The sequence below is a fragment of the Botrytis byssoidea genome (assembly GCF_014898295.1).
Source record: "Botrytis byssoidea strain MUCL 94 chromosome Unknown BBYS_002, whole genome shotgun sequence".
In the NCBI taxonomy this organism is placed as follows: Eukaryota; Fungi; Ascomycota; class Leotiomycetes; order Helotiales; family Sclerotiniaceae; genus Botrytis; species Botrytis byssoidea.
The window spans coordinates 375,051-394,242 of record NW_024065843.1 but is presented as its reverse complement, the minus strand read 5'-3'; the positions used below and the strand labels follow the sequence as shown (position 1 = coordinate 394,242).

General features: G+C 43.5%; 7 protein-coding genes across 7 annotated transcripts; 4 read left to right on the top strand and 3 right to left on the bottom strand.

Annotated features, from left to right (window-relative positions):
* Window positions 1-244: 244 nt before the first annotated feature.
* On the top strand, window positions 245-1,003 carry EAE97_000899 (uncharacterized protein; the record flags this gene model as incomplete). The annotated part of the gene is made up of 4 exons (XM_038871409.1): window positions 245-676; window positions 725-783; window positions 834-898; window positions 951-1,003. The coding sequence occupies 4 exons, from the start codon at window positions 245-247 to the stop codon at window positions 1,001-1,003; spliced, it is 609 nt and encodes a 202-aa protein (XP_038737310.1).
* A 660-nt stretch (window positions 1,004-1,663) lies between these two features.
* On the top strand, window positions 1,664-2,331 carry EAE97_000898 (uncharacterized protein; the record flags this gene model as incomplete). The annotated part of the gene is made up of 2 exons (XM_038871408.1): window positions 1,664-1,687; window positions 1,741-2,331. 2 exons carry the CDS (start codon window positions 1,664-1,666, stop codon window positions 2,329-2,331), a joined length of 615 nt encoding a protein of 204 aa, XP_038737309.1.
* A 900-nt stretch (window positions 2,332-3,231) lies between these two features.
* On the top strand, window positions 3,232-4,422 carry EAE97_000897 (uncharacterized protein; the record flags this gene model as incomplete). Its single annotated transcript, XM_038871407.1, has 2 exons — window positions 3,232-3,317; window positions 3,366-4,422. 2 exons carry the CDS (start codon window positions 3,232-3,234, stop codon window positions 4,420-4,422), a joined length of 1,143 nt encoding a protein of 380 aa, XP_038737308.1.
* A 1,025-nt stretch (window positions 4,423-5,447) lies between these two features.
* Window positions 5,448-7,282, bottom strand: EAE97_000896 (uncharacterized protein; the record flags this gene model as incomplete). The annotated part of the gene is made up of 2 exons (XM_038871406.1): window positions 5,448-6,174; window positions 6,228-7,282. 2 exons carry the CDS (start codon window positions 7,280-7,282, stop codon window positions 5,448-5,450), a joined length of 1,782 nt encoding a protein of 593 aa, XP_038737307.1.
* Window positions 7,283-7,931: 649 nt separating this feature from the next.
* EAE97_000895 (uncharacterized protein) lies at window positions 7,932-12,731 on the top strand (the record flags this gene model as incomplete). The annotated part of the gene is made up of 5 exons (XM_038871405.1): window positions 7,932-10,032; window positions 10,314-10,621; window positions 10,670-10,843; window positions 10,892-12,149; window positions 12,229-12,731. The coding sequence occupies 5 exons, from the start codon at window positions 7,932-7,934 to the stop codon at window positions 12,729-12,731; spliced, it is 4,344 nt and encodes a 1,447-aa protein (XP_038737306.1).
* A 1,626-nt stretch (window positions 12,732-14,357) lies between these two features.
* EAE97_000894 (uncharacterized protein) lies at window positions 14,358-17,110 on the bottom strand (the record flags this gene model as incomplete). Its single annotated transcript, XM_038871404.1, has 6 exons — window positions 14,358-15,187; window positions 15,514-15,788; window positions 15,847-16,056; window positions 16,239-16,808; window positions 16,862-16,933; window positions 16,992-17,110. 6 exons carry the CDS (start codon window positions 17,108-17,110, stop codon window positions 14,358-14,360), a joined length of 2,076 nt encoding a protein of 691 aa, XP_038737305.1.
* A 635-nt stretch (window positions 17,111-17,745) lies between these two features.
* On the bottom strand, window positions 17,746-19,130 carry EAE97_000893 (uncharacterized protein; the record flags this gene model as incomplete). The annotated part of the gene is made up of 5 exons (XM_038871403.1): window positions 17,746-17,844; window positions 17,897-18,316; window positions 18,367-18,450; window positions 18,500-18,915; window positions 19,016-19,130. The coding sequence occupies 5 exons, from the start codon at window positions 19,128-19,130 to the stop codon at window positions 17,746-17,748; spliced, it is 1,134 nt and encodes a 377-aa protein (XP_038737304.1).
* Between the last annotated feature and the right edge of the window lie 62 nt (window positions 19,131-19,192).

Below are 19,192 nucleotides of genomic sequence, written 5' to 3'. Positions count from 1 at the left end.
CCAGGCGTCAGCTTCGCATTTCCCAAACAAGGCTGTCTCCACTACAGAGACTGTTGAACTTAAAACCTGACCTCACTATTACGGCAGCTACGACGGTAATACTATCGGCTCCATTGGTTCTTCCGTTTCTGCCAAAGTTTGCTTGTGGACCGGTTCTTAGCTTATTCTTAGCGATTATCCTTATTCACATTTCCTGATGTCTCAAATAAACCACTCTCCTCCAAAAACCCCGCGTCGTCCCATTATGGCTATTGTAAATGAAAAGCTCGCGGAGAAATCAGCCGCCAGAGGTACTCCAAATACACCAGCTCTCACACCTTCTTCCTCTAAACTACCTCAAAAGATTCGAGGTGTTAGTCCAAGTCTGCAATATACCCCCAGTATTCAAGCTCCTACCGCGCAATCCCCAATTTCTTCCCCCCTCAAGAGGTCACACGTGTTACAACATCACAACCACGCCGATGATCTTGGCGAAGATGATGATGTAGATATGGCACCGCAAGTAGAACCAGAAGCCGGGTCAGATGAAACAATGATCAGTCTAGATACACCGAATCCCAAGAGAGACATTCCTCCAAAGAGCTGGAGTGAATTTGAGAACCGCTACGCGACGGCTATCCAGGAACTGAGTGACAACGAGGACCGTTTGATTGAGGATTTCCAGCATCTTTCTGACGTTAGTTCTTCCATTTGATTTATATTGCCAAACTAATGATACTTGAAGGCTTTCGCTATCTGGGCAGAGTCTTCGGCGGAACGAGACAATGGGAGGGCATGGAAACGGCAAGTTGTATTTATTCATAGTTCACAAGGCGCTGCTGATTTTGTTATAGTTTGAAGACAAGAGAAAGATATGTGCAGATACAGGAAAAGTCACTGGAAGACAAGAAGCTGCATTGTAAGTTGCTCTACCACCACTTATCTTTTCCATGCTAAACTTTGTCCTTCAGATATAAAGGTTGTCGAGGCATTCAAGCAGGCTCTCCAACTATTTGGAGAGTGACTATTCCTTTTGCTTTTCATTTTTACATGTTATAATCATAGCGTTGATTTTGTAGAAGCCATATCTTTGCTCTATTTGGCTGGGACATGAGGCGTAATGAGGGACTGGCTGTGATGGATATTGCTTAGATACCCTCTTTCTTTTGCTTATATACTGTAATAATAGCTATAATACAGATCATAATCACAACTGCAAGAGTGGCTTTTGCTTCAGTAAAATACGTTTCCTTTTCTGCATATCTCATTGTTTCAATTGAAGTGTCTCTTGATACCGAATTTGTTCGTTGTAGGAGGTCCTTAACATTTAAGCCATGTACCATATCCTTAGGAAACTAAAAGCCATACTCGCCTCCTTGGAAATTTTCAACATTCTCTGGTCTTGCAACATCATGATTTGAGAAAGTTTTGAAATTCCTATCTATTCAGCACAATGAAATGGTGGTGGCCGACCGCGCAAATGTTCATTTGATCTCCCACGTTGATGTCTCAGTTTCGTTTGTGGGCCGAGAGCTTTCGCGCTAGATTCTACGCTAGAGTGATTCGGCCACCGTAGTCTACCATAAATTTTCGAAAACTTTCTCTATCCCAGGCTGAAGCTTCTCATTATCAACCAACATGTCCACACAAACACCCGCGACCACGCTCTATATTGCGCGTCGCTATGTCTGCGCCGGAGGTAACACAGGTTAGTAAATATGCTCTACTCAAATGCTTTTTAAAATGCTAATGAAAATTTAGAATGATCTATTAGCTTTCCATACCTCTCACCTTGGCGATATTTCAACTGAACATTTCGCGCAACAATTCTTGGGTCCTGTGGAGGATTACTATGGAGAAGAGGTTGAGGATGATGGCCTTGGGTATTATCCTGATGGAGTCAAAAGAACTTTAACGGATGAACAAATCGCAATCTTTCGACATTCAGAAATTCAGGCCATTCTTCGAAAGCGCAGGCATGCTACAGAGTCGAATGAGACTAGCAATGAGCAACCTCAATCTGAAACTTCAAAAAAAGTCCGCACAGAAAAGGTTGAGGCCGAGGAAGAAGATGGGGAGATTCCTGAAAGCTTTTCGCATCCAGAGCCAATCGGACCGGTGCGACCAAAAAAGAAGTCGAAGAAGGAATTGAAGAAAATACAAAAAGCGCAAGAAGCCAAAGAGAAAGGTTGGTTTAAGCAAAACGTCAAGCCCGATCTACGAAAGAGGACATGGGATAAAGTTGAGAAGTCTATTGGGTCTCTTGCGTATGACGATGATGAGGGTGGTGGTAATAGCCAGGCCTCAAGTTCCGCGCCGCAAAGAAGGAAGATCACTTATGATGATCCTTGAGCAATCCACAGCTTGACTCTATTCAATGCTTCGATGATAGCTTCATCATTTCAAAAGGTCAGTAATATTCATTTCAACCTGTTCGCGTCACCGACTTAAAATGATGAAAACTTTCGTATCGTCATCCTTAGTCTGAGCTGGCAATTATATTCGTGGTTTCTCGGCTTGCTTTGGCTTGCCTTGGCTCGTCGATGTATTTTCCTTGTATACATTGCTGGTCTTGATGAGACATAATCTTCTCTCTGAAATATTGTTGAAGCTTTCACCTCTACATTGTTATGCACAAGCTTTGAGAGCCCGTACTGATGGTAGTAGTTATCAAATTTCGTCACGAATCTCATGTGGGCATGATATAATCCATTCTCCATGTCAAGTTCGCTCGATAAACTCTTTTCCAGGTATGCATTTAATATTTCATTTTCAAATACCCCCGCTTTTATGATGACAAAGGGCCATGAGGCCTGAATAATCCCAGCTCGTCGAGTGCCTCACATTAAACGCAGAGTGCATACTGAGAGAAGAAACCCGTTCTGAAAAGCTTTCATAATCTTTGTCTTTGCAATCAAATTCGATTCGATGTGCTGACATTTATTCCTAGCTCAAAATTCGACATCAATATCAGCACTTGGCTTGAGATCATACAGAAAAACGCTGGGGGATAAGTGTGATGTACGAAGGAGTGTATAATTGTGCAAAGAATGATGGAATATTCGCATTTATCTAGGTAGTCTTGAATGACAGGTGGATTTGGGAATATTCATTCAATATTAGAAACAAGACAAGGCTCGCTTGTAGCCGCCTCATAAATATGGTATCAATACATAGATCCAAGCTCTTGCTTCTTACAATGCAATAATTCTGACCATCAAATCGTTCCATCGTCAATTTTATTTTGGAAAAATGAGTGATCCTCCAACTTATGACAATGACCTACTGAATCGGCTCAATGCTTTGAAGAAATCCAATATTCAGCTCGACGCATCCCCGTAAGCAAGAAACCAATATAAACCTATGGACACATGCTAAGCTCTCAGTCGTCCACCACTAAATGTTTTTGCAAAAGTGTCGACGCCCGAAACAGACTTGTCTGAGAGACTGCGTAGCCTACGAAACGGTACACCATCAAGATCTGGCACTAGTGAAACACCCACGCCTGCTAGCACCACATCGCCTCCACAACAATCCCGTTTTTACAACCAAGCCACGTCAAGTGATGCTGTTCCTCTATTTTCAGATGATGTCCACGAGGATAAATCATTGGACGACCTTTTAGCAGAACTGGGATCTGGGTCTGAATGGTTGAATCCTGATGATCCGAATGATATTCAAAAACTTCTTGATGAAGCTAAGAAAGCTTTGCCAGATCGTGAGGATGTTGCTACAGATGAAGAGGCATCAAAGGGTGCTTCTGAGGAGAACACTCGGACTAATGTCTTGACTAGTGGCCTTGATATGTCTGTGTTTGCCATAGATGACGATGATGATGGGGAATCTAGGAAGAATGATAAAGAGATCGAGGGCTTAGAGGGCGAATCACGTGAAGTGCAGGATATTGTTGCCAGGTTATTGGATGAGGTAAACTTGGAGAGGGGAGCCGAGGATGAAAATGAAGCAGAGGAACCCCAAGGAACTAATGCTATGAACGCGGATGCGGGTGGGAAATTCTCATCTTTCCCCAAATACAAGCAGGATGATAGCGAAGAACCAAACTTCACACTCCCATCCGCACCCTCCACGCTCCCGGAACCCAGCAGGAAATCGATCGATTTCGAAGACGATATTACTGCGAGGTTAGCTGCGCTGAAGGGTCTTGGATCTACTCCTGTTAGCGCTCTTGGGTTACCTTCTGCACCGACTACTAAGCCGGTTGATAAAATGGCGAAAGAAACGAAAGGGAAAGGATTAAAGAAATACACAGATGAGGAAATGGATACGTGGTGTATTATTTGTCAAGATGATGCGACGATTCAGTGTGTGGGCTGTGAGGGAGACTTGTATTGTGCGAGATGTTGGAAGGAGGGACATATGGGGGTTGATGCCGGGTGGGAGTTTAAGAGACATCAGTGGCGGAAATGGGAACGTCCTGGCTAGTTGGCTGTGGTTGGGAGAGGGGTAGAATGGTAGATGGGCCTTTTTCAATTACGCTGTTGATATATATTCTTATTTATGAGTGATGTGCATCCCGCTGTTGAATTGAAAAAGAGCCGATAGTGCTGCCGTTATAAGACCCAAGTATCATAGATCTCAATTGAAATATCAACGAACGCAACATAAGCCATCGCCCAGAATCATAATATACTAAGCAGATTATGACATCGTGCTGGCTGATCAAAGTCAATACGTTACTTTGCAGCTGCAGATATTTGCATGGAGTCCAATAGACTTATTATTAGGATAGACGATCAAACTGGCTGGACCAATTATCTCATCTTTATGGATGCTCTACTTATTCATGATAATACAATCTATACAATAACAAACCATCTAGATATTGAGACGAAAATGATGCTGATGCTGAATATAAACAGATAGAGAGCGCAAGGGAAAATATCAGATGGTCAAACGAATTAGATAGGCGAAACAAATTTGCAGCTGTACGTAGGACATAAGGCTTTGTGCTCTGGAGCTTTATGACTGGAATTGAGATAGGCTGTGGCTAAGCTTCATACACGATTGGTAACTGGAGACATTTCAGAAGCTACGAAATGAGTGAGTATAAACAATTAATTTTCGCTGTTGCAGTATGCTAAGAACAACCCCTTCATCCCTTCTGCTGCCACATCGCCGGAACCATAACCATACCCTCGTCCTACAATTTCTTGACTGGCGGCATTGATTGCAATCGTTTGAGTATTCGAAAGGCACGCATTTTCCTTCGCGTAATACCGTGTTCATATATGCGCAATGCAGAACTGAAAAACAAAATCATCAAACCAATCGCGTGTATACTGTACAAAGATGCAAAACCCTAAATCAACTCCGAACTTATTTCCAATCCTATCCAGATCCAACCGCCATCCAACCACCACCCATCCGACCAACCAACCATCCATCCAACCGTCCTACATAAGAAGATTGCAATTTCAAAAAGAAAGATTTGAGGTCGCGATAGAGAACTAATCGTCGTTAGGATCATGATCGCCACGAATTCCTCGACCAGCAGCACCACTACTAGTATTCTTCGTTTTGCCACGGATATCTTGCCATGTGGCACCGAACCTCCTGCCAGTACTAGCAAGAAGACCTTCTTCCTCATCAGCCTCAGCATCTTCATCCATCTCGCTAAGGTCCAATTTGGGAGTTCGGAACAACGCTGTAACGAAGACGATCAAAAAGACTGCGAGGAAGACAAATTGAGCCCAAAATGCGAGGGCACCGAAGAATGGGAAGTTGACGGTAACTCTATTGAGGAAAGTAGACACGACGCTAGGTGTGCAAACCTTTTCGGCACCCTCGCCCGAAGAAAGCTCACTGCATGTTTTGATCAACTCTGGGTGGTTGCTACAATCTGGTTGGTCGCCAGGGAATTTAGTAGGGTTGGCGCAGAATGTTTGGGCACCATAAATTGCGTATTGTGGTGCTATTAACATGGCGATTGAGTAGTTTATCGCGAGTATGATCAAAGTTAGCATGACCGTTGCCATGAGGAGAGCTTGTGGAGAGGTATGTCCTTTTCGTATTTCAAAGAGTTTTACCCATAAGAATCGAAGACCAATAGCGGCGATTCCTGTCACTGAACTACTGAAGAGGAATAGAACTAATAGTGCCATCAAAACATAGTCAATTGGGAAGACTATAGATGACTTGACGAAAATCCAATTGATCGGCTGGAAAATATTGATACTAGGTATGAATTAGCCAAAAACTTTCAATGAACCAGGTCAAGATTATCTTACCTTCCTAGAATGTAACCACAATGTTGTTTACAGAATGAGTTCTTCGCCTTATCAATTCCTGTAATGAGCATGGAAACCCATATAACCAGGGAAAGAATAAGAAGCAGTATTCCTCCAACCAATTTGAGAGGTCTGAAGATTGCGCAAGTCTTGGTCCATGCTCTGACGATAAAGCTCTTCCCTTCTCCACGAGCTTCTGCGGCTAAACGTTCCCGTCTAACCAGAGTGCGTTCTTCACGATGTAAAGCCTCCAATTCTCGCTGGTCTTTAGCCGACAATCCGCCATCTCTCCCAGCATTTCGTCCTTCTAATTGACGTTGTCGTTCCCTGTTTTGCTCTAGAGCTGACGCTGTTGTTTCTGAAAGCTGTGGCGCGCTGATTGAAGGTGCAGATTTGATGAAAGATATGGGCAACAGTGCCAGTCCAACAGAGGTGTAAAGTATGTATAACAACGTGCCCAATGAAATTAATAGTCCCAATGCGAAAGTTAAGGCACGCTCTCCGTGGTTTTCAGCCAAAAGACGTTTGAAATAGTCTAGATCCATATCGGATCCACGATTCTTTGCGACGGGTACAAAGAATCCTACCAAGAACAAAATTACGACCAGGACAACAAAAAATAATGTGTATTTTGCTGCACTGAGGAATCTCTGGCCGAATGTCTGCGTGCCTTCCTCTGAATCAATTTCATCGTATTCTTCGTAAAAGAAGTATGTAAATGGAATAACAAGAAGGCATAAAACGGCATCCAAGCTGTACAATGCATAGTAAACAATTTTTAGAGTCAGGAGGATGTTGTGAACAGTCTCGGGAGTTGCCCAGTCTTTCTTTGCACCAAGCTTCGAGGTCGTCGAGCTGACAAGAGCAATATCAACGGGAAGAAGGAGAACTGTTGCCAACAAGGAGGTCAATGTGATAATCGTAACGGTAGAAACCAGAGCTGAGCGATCGCGTGGCGTTTGATACGTATAGGTAAAAATGGCTGCTATGAGAGCTACGATGCCTACAGCAACGGCATACGCAACCCATATAAATGCAGTCTGTATGAGCGCCATATCGCAGGCGAGGAATGGATACTAGAATCGCAGATAGATATTAGTAGTGCTTGATGTGTTGATATTAAAAAATTTGTAGTAGTTGGAGTGGTACGCATGCGGAAACTTAGCAAATAAAAGGAAAAGACGGTATAAATAACGGGAAGAAGATCATCTTAATATACCTTGCGAATGTATCAAATGGATTTCAAGTATTGATATTGTTTTTAAATCGGTATCGTCACCAAAACAATGTTGATTTTATCTCATTCGAAATCAACAGAAATCCGATCTCAAAATATATTGATTGTGTTTTATGTTGTTTTTCATTGCATGGCTTTGCTCTGCTTTGTTTCCTGTTATACCAGTAGTCGACATTCAGGATTCTAGACGTCTGACGTAAATGGGCGTTTGGTTGCGGGGATCACCATTCAGGACCGCCAGGACCGCCAGGACCTCCAGGACCTCCAAAAGCTGCATGAAGCTTCGAGGGACAGTGATAGGTCAATACAGTGGTCCAGCACTGAGAACGCTAAAATTTGTGTAAATCGCGGGTCGCGACGCACCGACATTTGACTGGACTGATAATCTTGAGTATCCATATCAACAACTTCAAAAGAAGTTCGATTTACTACGATTTGGTGCTTTTCATGCTTTACTTTGGTCCATAATGCAATGCTATACGGAGCTGACACCTCCTACAGCTGTCACACATTCCTTAACTCTTCCGTTCTTGTCCGCAGATGCTAGAAACCTCGTCGTCGCAAAATCCTCGTTACTACAGATATTTACAACAAAGACCGTATCCGTGGACCTCGACGACCTATCCGGAAAGGATTCTTCGACAGCAAAAGATGACACAATTATTGATCCTCGAGTGAATAACGATGATGGAGTAGAAGACTCTTTTCTCGGCACAGATTCGATAATACAACGACCAGAATTAGCTCGAACAACGAAACTCGTACTTATAGCTGAATATAACTTATCTGGGACGGTCACATCTCTTGTTCGAGTGAAGACCATATCCTCAAAGACTGGAGGTGAAGCACTTTTAGTGGGGTTCAAGGATGCAAAGCTCAGTCTGGTGGAATGGGACCCAGAACGGCCCGGCATATCAACAATATCTGTTCATTTTTATGAACAAGACGAACTGCAAGGAAGTCCATGGGCACCCAGTCTTTCAGACTGTGTCAATTACCTTACTGTCGATCCAGGAAGTAGGTGTGCTGCATTGAAATTCGGAGCGCGGAACCTTGCAATTCTGCCTTTCAAACAAGATGAAGATGTCAATATGGACGATTGGGATGAGGAGTTGGACGGCCCTCGCCCTGCGAAGATTTCACAAAAGACTATGGCGGAAGATGGAAAATTAGATACACCATATGGATCTTCTTTTGTTTTACGATTGTCTTCACTAGATCCCAACATCATCTTTCCAATCCACCTCGAATTTCTGTATGAATATAGAGAGCCAACTTTTGGAATTCTCTCGTCTACCATGGCTCCATCTTCGGCTTTACTGCAAGAGCGTAGAGACCACTTGACTTATATGGTATTCACTCTGGATATACATCAAAAGGCGTCTACCACCATCCTTTCCGTTGGAGGATTGCCTTACGACCTCTTCAGAATCGTCCCACTAGCCCCACCTGTGGGCGGAGCTCTTCTAGTTGGTACTAATGAATTGATACATATCGATCAAGCTGGTAAAGCTAATGGTGTTGCTGTCAACATGTTTGCAAAGCAATGTACTAGCTTCAGTCTTGTGGACCAGTCTGATCTTGACCTTCGGTTGGAAGGTTGCAAAATTGATCAACTATCTATCGAAAATGGAGAGATGCTCATTATACTACATAGTGGCGATGTTGCTATCCTGAGCTTTCGTATGGATGGAAGATCGGTCTCTGGGCTAAGCATTCGACGAGTAAGTGCAGAGTTAGGAGGCGCTATATTGACTGGAGCTGCGTCATGTGTAAGTTCTCTTGGCGCAGGATCGTTATTCGTTGGAAGTGAGGTATCGGATTCTGTCATTCTAGGCTGGAGTAGGAAGTCGGGACAAACTTCACGTCGAAAGTCAAGGCTTGACAGTTCAGCAATAGCGGAAGTTGATGAAGCCATGCTTGATGATGAAGATTTAGAAGATGATGACGATGATCTGTACGGCGATGGACCCGCAATCACTCATGCTACTGCAAATACTACTGCATCAAACAGTAAAACGGGTGACTACACATTTCGTATACATGATTCCATGGTCAACATAGCTCCCATCACGAACATCGCGTTCGGAGAAACCGCATTGAGTTTGGGTAAGGAAGAAGAGCTTAAACTTAGCGGTGTTCAGAGCGAACTTCAGCTTGTAGCTGCTGTCGGTCGTGAAAAGGGAGGCTCCTTGGCCGTCATTAATCGTGAAATTCAGCCAAATGTTATAGGCCGATTCGAGTTCCCAGAAGCTCGTGGTATATGGACCATGAGCGCAAAGAGACCAACACTCAAAGGATTGCAAGTCAATAAGGAGAAATCTGTTACTAGCGGCGACTATGGCGTCGATGCTCAATATGATAGACTAATGATAGTTTCCAAAGCATCTGATGCCGAAGATGCTATTGACGAATCTGCTGTATATGCTTTAACGGATGCCGGCTTTGAAGCTTTAACAGGGACAGAATTCGAACCAGCCGCTGGATCCACAATCGAAGCTGGTACACTTGGCAATGGCATGCGTGTTGTTCAAATTTTAAAGTCTGAAGTGAGAAGTTATGACGGTGGTAAGTTCGCACCTTTCCTTGAATCATGCCCCTTTCAATTCATGTGGTCGGATGGATGGGCATATAGGTTGGGACAAGTTTTGGAGAAATTTTGTATTTTCCGCTTATATGTTTTCGCCGTCCGGGGCGCTATCTGGAAATCTATCATATCCTATAGCAACAATGAAAGCGAATTATCAACATTGCAACTGTGCCTTATGCAATCTGCTCCCTGCGACATGCTTCTTCGCGCCGTTACATGATTGATTAGAAGCGTAACTAACTCTGTATGTGTGGTGTAGATCTTGGTCTTGCACAAATATTGCCGATGCTCGATGATGAGACGGGAGCAGAGCCGAAGATTATCAGTGCAAGCTTTGCAGATCCATTTCTCCTACTAATAAGAGACGATGCGAGCATTTTTGTTGCACAATGTGACGACGACAATGATCTTGAAGAGATAGAAAGAGTTGATGATGTTTTGCTTTCAACGAAATGGCTGACGGGCTGTTTGTATGATGATTGTAGCGGAGCTTTCTCCGATGGCAAATCGAACAAGGCAGGAGAAAATGTCAAGATGTTTTTACTTAGTGCGGGTGGAGCACTGCATGTGAGTTTCCTTCCCAGCTTTCCACTGCCAAATTTCTAATACTTTCAGATCTACGCACTGCCTGATCTTTCTAAGCCAGTTTATGTCGCGGAAGGAATATGTTTTGTTCCGCCTGTGCTTTCAGCAGATTATGCAGCTAGGAAATCGGCGGCTCGTGAAACCTTGACAGAGATATTGGTAGCTAACCTAGGGGATTCTGTTTCTCAATCCCCATATCTTATTGTAAGAATCTGCACTTCAATCTACTCATTTATGTACTAACGGGTTTAGCTTCGACCTTCAAACGATGATCTTACCATCTATGAACCGTTCCGCATAAAGTCTGCGTCTCCGGATCTTCTCTCATCCACACTTCAATTTCTGAAAATACAGAACACGCATCTGACACAAGCTCCTGATGTCTCTGCCGAAGAGCAGGCCGATGGAGCTCAACAGACCAGCGATAAGCCGATGCGAGCTATCTCAAATCTCGGTGGATACAGTACCGTCTTTATGCCAGGCGGATCTCCAAGCTTCATCATCAAGAGCTCTAAAACAGTACCGAAAGTTCTCAGCCTGCAAGGGACAGGAGTCCGCAGTCTTAGCAGTTTTCATACCGAAGGTTGCGACAGAGGATTCATCTATGCCGACACAGAAGGAGTCGCCCGCGTAGCACAATTCCCGCCAAATACCACGTTTGCCGAGATTGGAATGGCGCTGCGAAAGATTGAGATAGGCGAAGATGTTCACGCTGTGGCATATCATCCACCTCTACAAACATATGTTATAGGTACCAGCACTTTCACAGACTTTGAATTGCCCAAGGATGATGACCACCGCAAAACTTGGCAAGAGGAAAACATTGCCCTGAAGCCATCGATCGAGAAGAGCTTTCTCAAATTAATCAGCCCTGTCAACTGGTCCGTCATCGATACCATCGAACTTGAGCCTTGCGAACTCATAACCTGCATAAAAACCATGAATCTGGTGATATCAGAAGTCACCAACGAGCGCAAACACTTGATTGCCGTAGGAACAGCTATAACCAAGGGAGAAGATCTCGCAACCACTGGTCGCCTCTACGTTTATGATGTCGTCACCGTTGTTCCAGAACCAGACAGGCCTGAGACAAACAAAAAATTAAAACTGATCTCTTCCGAGATCATTACTCGTGGTGCCGGTGGTCCCGTGACTGGTCTTTCCGAAATTGGAACTCAGGGTTTCATGCTTGTTGCGCAGGGCCAAAAATGTATGGTCAGAGGTCTCAAGGAAGATGGCACAAACCTGCCAGTCGCGTTTATGGATATGAATTGCTATGTTACGTCTGTCAAAGAACTACCAGGTACAGGTCTCTGCGTAATGGCGGACGCCTTGAAAGGTGTTTGGTTCGCGGGATATACGGAAGAACCGTATAGGATGCTACTATTTGGAAAGAGTGCTGCGAAGATGGAAGTACTGTGTGCAGACTTATTACCAGATGGAAAAGATCTATTCATTGTGGCTGCAGATGCTGATGGGAACTTGCATATTATGCAATATGATCCTGAACGTATGTTATGATTTTTATTTGATTTCCTGTTTTCTTGGCCAGTTGGCTTGTATTAAATCCTTGACTTACAAATACACAGATCCCAAATCTCTCCAGGGCCACCTCCTCCTTCACCGCACCACGTTCTCCCTCGGTGCCCACCACCCCACAACCATGACACTTCTTCCCACTACCCGACCACTACCCCCGTTAACTACTGCTCCCTCTCCATCTCCTAGTCCCTCACCTCAAGAAGATACTCCCTCCCCTTCTCAACCTCTCCTTCTCACTTCTCGCACCGGTACCCTCGCTCTTCTCTCCCCTCTAACAGAATCTCAATACCGACGTTTCGGCACCCTCGTTTCGCATCTTACAAACACCCTCTATCATCCCTGCGGTCTCAATCCCAGAGCATACCGAATAGATAGAGATGCAAATGAGGGGATTGTAGGAGGAAGAACTATTATTGATGGAGGAGTGCTAGGGAGATGGATGGAACTTGGGAGCCAGAGGAGAGGAGAAGTAGCTGGAAGGGTAGGAGTTGATGTTTTGGAGTTGAGGGATGAGTTGAGTGGATTACGTGGAGGCTTGGGCTTCATTTAGAGGAGATTTTATGCAGAGGTGTGGGTAGTAGTTGTCGATTAGAAAATGATATGATTTGCTGCATCGCATAATCGGGGTCTAAAAGGCGCTGATTTTACAAAATAGGGGCAAGCGAGCGAACTCCAATTCACTACTATTTTATCTCTCTTGTCCCAAATTCAGTTATCAATTTGCATCCATTTTTCACTTCAAAGACCCCTGACTCAATGATTGAAAATAATAGAATTAAAGTAGGTTTATTTCGTTTAGCCAGACCCGTTATTATTGAAGTCATACGGTGAGCTTTCTGAGCTTATAGATTAAATGAAGGGCATGATCCGAATCAAAAGGGGTTGCCATCACAATAATCTCCTCTTTTCTGAAAGAAATAGAAAATAAAAAAGACGCATATGTCAAGTCAAAACCTCAAAACCGCAAATCAATTCTATAAATCTAATTGGAATAATTGTACAGAGTCTGGCTGGTTCCATTCAGGAGTAGTCTACCCTTGATAGCTCCAGTCAGAATGAAAGCGCAAGAAAGGAAGGAAGAAATGAATTACAACAAAAATATGCACACAATCCAAATATTCAAATCTGGGGATCAATGCTTCTCTCCTCCTCCTCAAACAACAACCAAACAACGAAAACACCTCGGATAGAATAACATCAACACTAACCACACTCTCTCCTTCATATTCACTCATCACTCCTACCTAAAAGTATCCTCGTAATCTTCCCGATACCTCTGACTCTTGAGCTTTCTATCCATCTCCCGTACTTTGCGAGTCTGTTTGTGGATGTCCCGAGTCTTGTCTCCTCTTGTTACTCTGATCATATGTTTAACCTCTCTAGAAACGGATGCGCGAGTATCTTCGCGAGAGCTGAGTTTTCTTGTGCGGGGAGAGTATTGGGGGAAAAAAGGAGGGAGATTTTGGACGAGGAATTGGGCAGCGCGTGTTTGAGACATTTTTGGATAGGGGGGTGAAGACTTTCGGTTGTTGCTTTTTGTTATTATGTTTTGAAGGTTAAATCTGGAGAAGACGAATTCAGGAGCAGGTGCTATACTTCAAGGGTTTGGAGGATTTGAAAGTTTGTTTAGTTGCGAATGTGATTGTTATTGATGAAACTGGGGAGTAAAAAAGCAAATACTGGGAGGTATTTCTCAGATTTATATACTTCCCTCGAGCAGTTGTTCAAGATCTGAAGTCCGTAGTAGAACAATGACACAACAGACAGACACTATATAATTCAAGGAAAAGCCATAGACAAAGATTCTCAGACGAAGAAGTTCGAGGCCGACATAGCCAGTGGCAAAAAATTAGGGGTTCTTTGTAATTCGCGTTTGAGCCCGGGGAACCGAGCTTCCAGGGTATTACGCCACAATTAACAAAACACAAAGATATTATGAATAACGCTGCAACAGAAGAAGAAGAATGCGAGGGACATGTTTCGAAATAAACAATAGCAATTTTGAAAGGGGTGGGGTGATTTGATCGACGTGTGTCTGAGTAGGTAATTTTGAGCTTCGAGATTTTCAGAAGGTCTCAGAGGCTCCCTCTCGAATCCGATTCATATATGTTCTGTCATTCAGTCGGACAAGGAGAATAGAAGAACATGGAACTTCAGAGACATGCGTTTGATGTACCTACAGCATCGCACCCATAGCCTCCAACCCATCTACATTCCATTCTCCCAAATCCATCCAAAAATTCTGCCCATCGAATCCATCCCAAGGGCTCATATCCAAATCACCCAACAATGGCATTGTATCTGAGCTCACCTGTTCATTTAACACACCCTCCATTCCAGCATCAATCTGCGTCAACGTGCCTCCTGCATTAATATCCTCCACAGCATTCCTGTCAACTCTAAACCCATCTCCTAGCGGCTGTGACTGTGCCGAACTCCCATAAGCAGCAACCTTCTGATCATACCACCCCCTCACCAAACGTATCTTCCTCGCAAACTTGTCGAAGCAATCTGTCCAGCCCTCTCCTACTCTTCTTCCATCATTACCCACCTCTGCGTCTTTCCCCCATTCTCCATCTTCGGTAGTGATGTTGATATCTACAAATTTCGCTCTATCGTTACGCTCTGCTAGCTCTTTTAACACCCAGGAGAGATCACAGACTTCACGGACGAAATCGAGGTTCCAGGAGGGGAGAAGTGGATTTTGGTAGAAGGATAGACGGGCGAGAACCATGAGGGCATAGGCGAGGAGGGACCATGGAGCAATAGGCTGACTTAGATAGGTGGACGGAGAAATTGAGAGGACTAAGTGAAGGAAAGAGCGTGTGTGGTGGAGACAAGTATAGAGAGATTGTAGGTGAGATGGATGTAAAGGCGATGGGTGAATTGATTGGGCTGCTGAAATAGATTGAGGTGATTGTGTTGCATTTGTGGGTATCCAGCCATTAGTCAATGCGACTTCGTAGAGACGGATGGTAGAAATGTGATGGTGAAGCTGTAGGATTACTGATTGTACGTATTAATTCCTTAATCACAAGAGCCATTCAAGTGTTGACGCCCGACTGAAAAGTGTGACTTCAACTTTAAATAAATAAATAAATAAATAAATAAATAAATAAACAAATAAATAAATAAATAAATAAATAAATAAATAAATAAATAAATAAATAAATAAATAAATAAATAAATAAATAAATAAATAAATAAATAAATAAATAAATAAATAAATAAATAAATAAATAAATAAATAAATAAATAAATAAATAAATAAATAAATAAATAAATAAATAAATAAATAAATAAATAAATAAATAAAAATTTGAAATACGTACCATCATCTCCCAGAGCACTAGGAATACCCTTCTTCAATATATCTAGTTCCATCTGAAATGAACCCAACTTCAACGCAGTAGGGACTTGAATTTCACTATCACTCTGAACAAGTAAGACCGCTTGCCCAATCTTTTCTCCAAGATGCGATATCTTCACTAACTCAACTAGTAAGAGATCTGTAGTATGTTCTGGTTTCTTCTCTATGAAACGAACACATTCATCGAGATGTATGGAATATCTCATAGCATCTATACGCTGAAAGCCTGTGGCAACTCTAGACGTAAATTAGCAAAGATGCATTGAAATGGAATAAAATAAAAGTTGAAGCTCACAAAGAGGTTAGATAGAATAAACCAGCTAAGGCTCTTCTCTGCTCCATGGTTCTCCTTGAGAAATCTCCCGCTGTGGCTCTGCTGTGGCCAAATGGATACTTGAATCTATCGGCCGATGGCGGCTTATTCAGTCCCAAATCTCCAGCGAGACCCATTGCTAGGCCTAGGAGATTGTTCAGGTGGGGATGTCCTAAACAATGGTAATGATACCTAACCATTCATATTGGTCAGTAGATGACCTCTTCCAGGCGAATCATGTCATTTGTAGCTTTCAAGCCTCTTTGATACACAGCAGCCGTCTCATTCGTTCAAACAGCAACTGAAACCGCATTTCTTGCCCACTAGCCCAATAAGGGAGTTACAGAAACGAAAGAGAAAAATACACTACTCACCACCCACAAAAGACCAAAATCGTCTGCAACAACTCTAAAGTCTTTTCCCTTCTCACCATAATCCTTTCCGTCAAATCCCTCACCAACGCTGTCTCATAAACCGTCTGTCTCGGCAAATTATAATAACTTGCCGCCATCAAGACCGCCTTTCCCAGCACCGGTTTGCTCGCTACCCATTGCTTCCCTGTCAATCGTCCAGTCTCAATAACCACAAATGGAAATCTCGCCGTCATTTCAACCTGGTACAATCTTACCAGCCTCTCGATCTCCTTATCGTTGGGCTCGAGATCCGAGTTGGCGTGGGCGAGGAGACAGGCATTTGTGCTTTTTTCGTAGACAGATTGCCTTTTACTCGGTTCAAGAGGTTTAGGGATGACATGAGAAGTACTTCTGTTAGGGATTGGATTTTCCGGTTCTGGTTCGGGGAGGGGTGGTGATCTGGGGAGGATGTTTTCATTGGTGACTAGTGGAGAGAATGTCGGTGTTGTATCTTGGGAATGGACGCCTTGTTGTTGCTGTTGCAGGAGATTCACAATTCCATCAAGTTTCTTCTCTAATTGTGCAACTCGACTAGAATCGACATTAGAGGCATGATAGATAGTTATGGAGAGAGCAGTCAATACGTAGTCTTTTGAGGCTTGTGAGCCCGTACAGAAGGAGTTTGTGTCACACAATCTTTCTTTAGACGATGACATCTATTATGATTAGTATATAGCATAGTATAATGGCAGCGAAAACTCTAGTCATATGTACCTTTCACATTTCGCACTGGATCCTCCCGGCCGTGGTACACATTTTGCTTTTGCCAATGCGCAAGTCCTGCATGCCCGGGAGCTGTGGTGACTCTTTCCTATATAATTGGTTGTTGGCATCACGTATTTCAAGATTCGCTTTTCATGTATCAAGAATAGTATCTCAATGTTAAACGGAGAGGAAATGGTAATCTCAAGCCGTCGCCGTTGGGGATTAACTTTTCAAAGGTTGGACGCTGTGGGGCGGGACCGGAGCAAAGTCGTCTCCCCGCTCCCGGTCCACGAATCATGTCATACATCCCTTACAGGCACAACATCCAATACACCAAGAACAATGGGGACAAGAGGAGTAAAAAGCAATATATTATATTTTGAAAGACCGCGCATGGACTATAATGCGATAAACACAAAATCTTGAGTTGATTTAGCCTATCTAGAGTTTGCATTAAAACTTTCAATGCTCGACGAAAAGTAAGAGCAGAGGGTATGCAACTTCGGTCGCGTAAAAAAATTCATCAACGCCTGGTCCCGCAACCCTCCTCCAGGTCCCCCAATCGAAACGAACGTCCCCATGATTCTCATACTCGATGTATTAAAGTGAAGTATGGAAGGTGGCTCTGAGAGAAGAACATTATCAAGCCAAATGGCATAACGCTATTCAGAATTGGACTAGCTCATATGAACCTTAAAAGTCAAAAATGAGCCCGTACATGAATGTCGGGTAAGTTTTTAAAGTCGTATGGGATGAAGTGGAATCATGTAGCAGGAGCTGGGGTACCACGTGCAGCTGCCTCGTCAGCACGAATAGGTGCGAAGAAAGGATGGGCCATGGCTTCCTTAGCAGTCAAACGTTCCTAAATCACATGTCAGTATATGTAAGACGAGGCTTGATAGTGGTAGGCATACTTGGTGATCATATCGGAGAAGTTTATCCAAGAAGTCAATAGCTTCATTAGTAACGAATCGTTGGTTCTCAGCATTGACAAAGCTGTGCCAGTTCTTCTTTGGGAATCTGCCTAGAATATCGTCATATTGTGCGTCGAGCTCAATCTCGTATTTGTCGAGGTAGTCAAATAAATCTTCAGTGCCGAGAACTTTAGCAATTTTGACTAATTGATCCGAGTTGCTATTTCCGTGGAAGAATGGCTCCTTTCTGAAAATCATCGAAGCGAACATGGCACCTAAAGACCACATGTCCAAGGAGTAGTCATATTCCTGGAAGTCAACAAGCAATTCAGGTCCCTTGAAATATCTTGATGCGACCCGAACGTTGTACTCGGTGCCTTGGTGATAGAATTCCGCAAGACCCCAATCGATAAGTCTCAACTAATCCTACAAGTCAGTCAAGGTATTCTTCCAGCTATTGAGAATCCTACCTTTCTGTTTTCGTGATCAATCATCACGTTGTGAGGCTTGACATCTCTGTGCATGATGCCCTTGCTGTGACAAAAGTCCAATGCCTATCGACGTTAGTAACTTCAATGCTTTCTGAAAATTGGGGGATCATACCTTCAAGAGCTCATAAATATAAAATCGGACATCGTAATCGATAAACTTAGGGTAAAGGCTACGGAAGTCGGTGTTGTTGACGAATTCGAAAATCAACGAAGGTGTTTTGCTCTGCATCATGAATGAGTCGTCTGTTTCTTCTTCAAGGGGTTGTTCAAGGCCAGTGAGCGCGCATTTGCCCGTCTTCCCAACTAGGGAAAAAGGTTCGCCTGGGAGAGAAGGAAAAGTTTGATTTACTTGACTGTCCCTAACAACGTCAAGGAGGGCGACAATATTTGGGCCTCCTGACAAGTTCTGTAGGATCTTGATCTCTCTCTTGATCTTCTTCTTCTTGACCGGCTTCAACACCTTAATCACACATTTTTGGTAGTTGGCTACATTGATTCCCTCAAAGACTTCCGAATACTTTCCTCGTCCTACATGGACACACATCCGCGTGTCAGTAAGCAGCACACACATAGCCACGAGCGGGTAAAAGCAAAACAAGTCTTGGGGAAGGAGGTATTGCCGACTTACCAATCTTGCGCACAACTTCATAGTTCTCCAATACGCCCCAGGTAATATTTACACTATCATAATCCCAATATGCCCGTGGCATCTGCTGGTTGACATCCGCATAGACGCGAGCCATTTTGCGGCCGGCCTAGTATGGGAAGGCGGCGCCGCGCAAATCGTGTAGAGACCGCCTTTTCG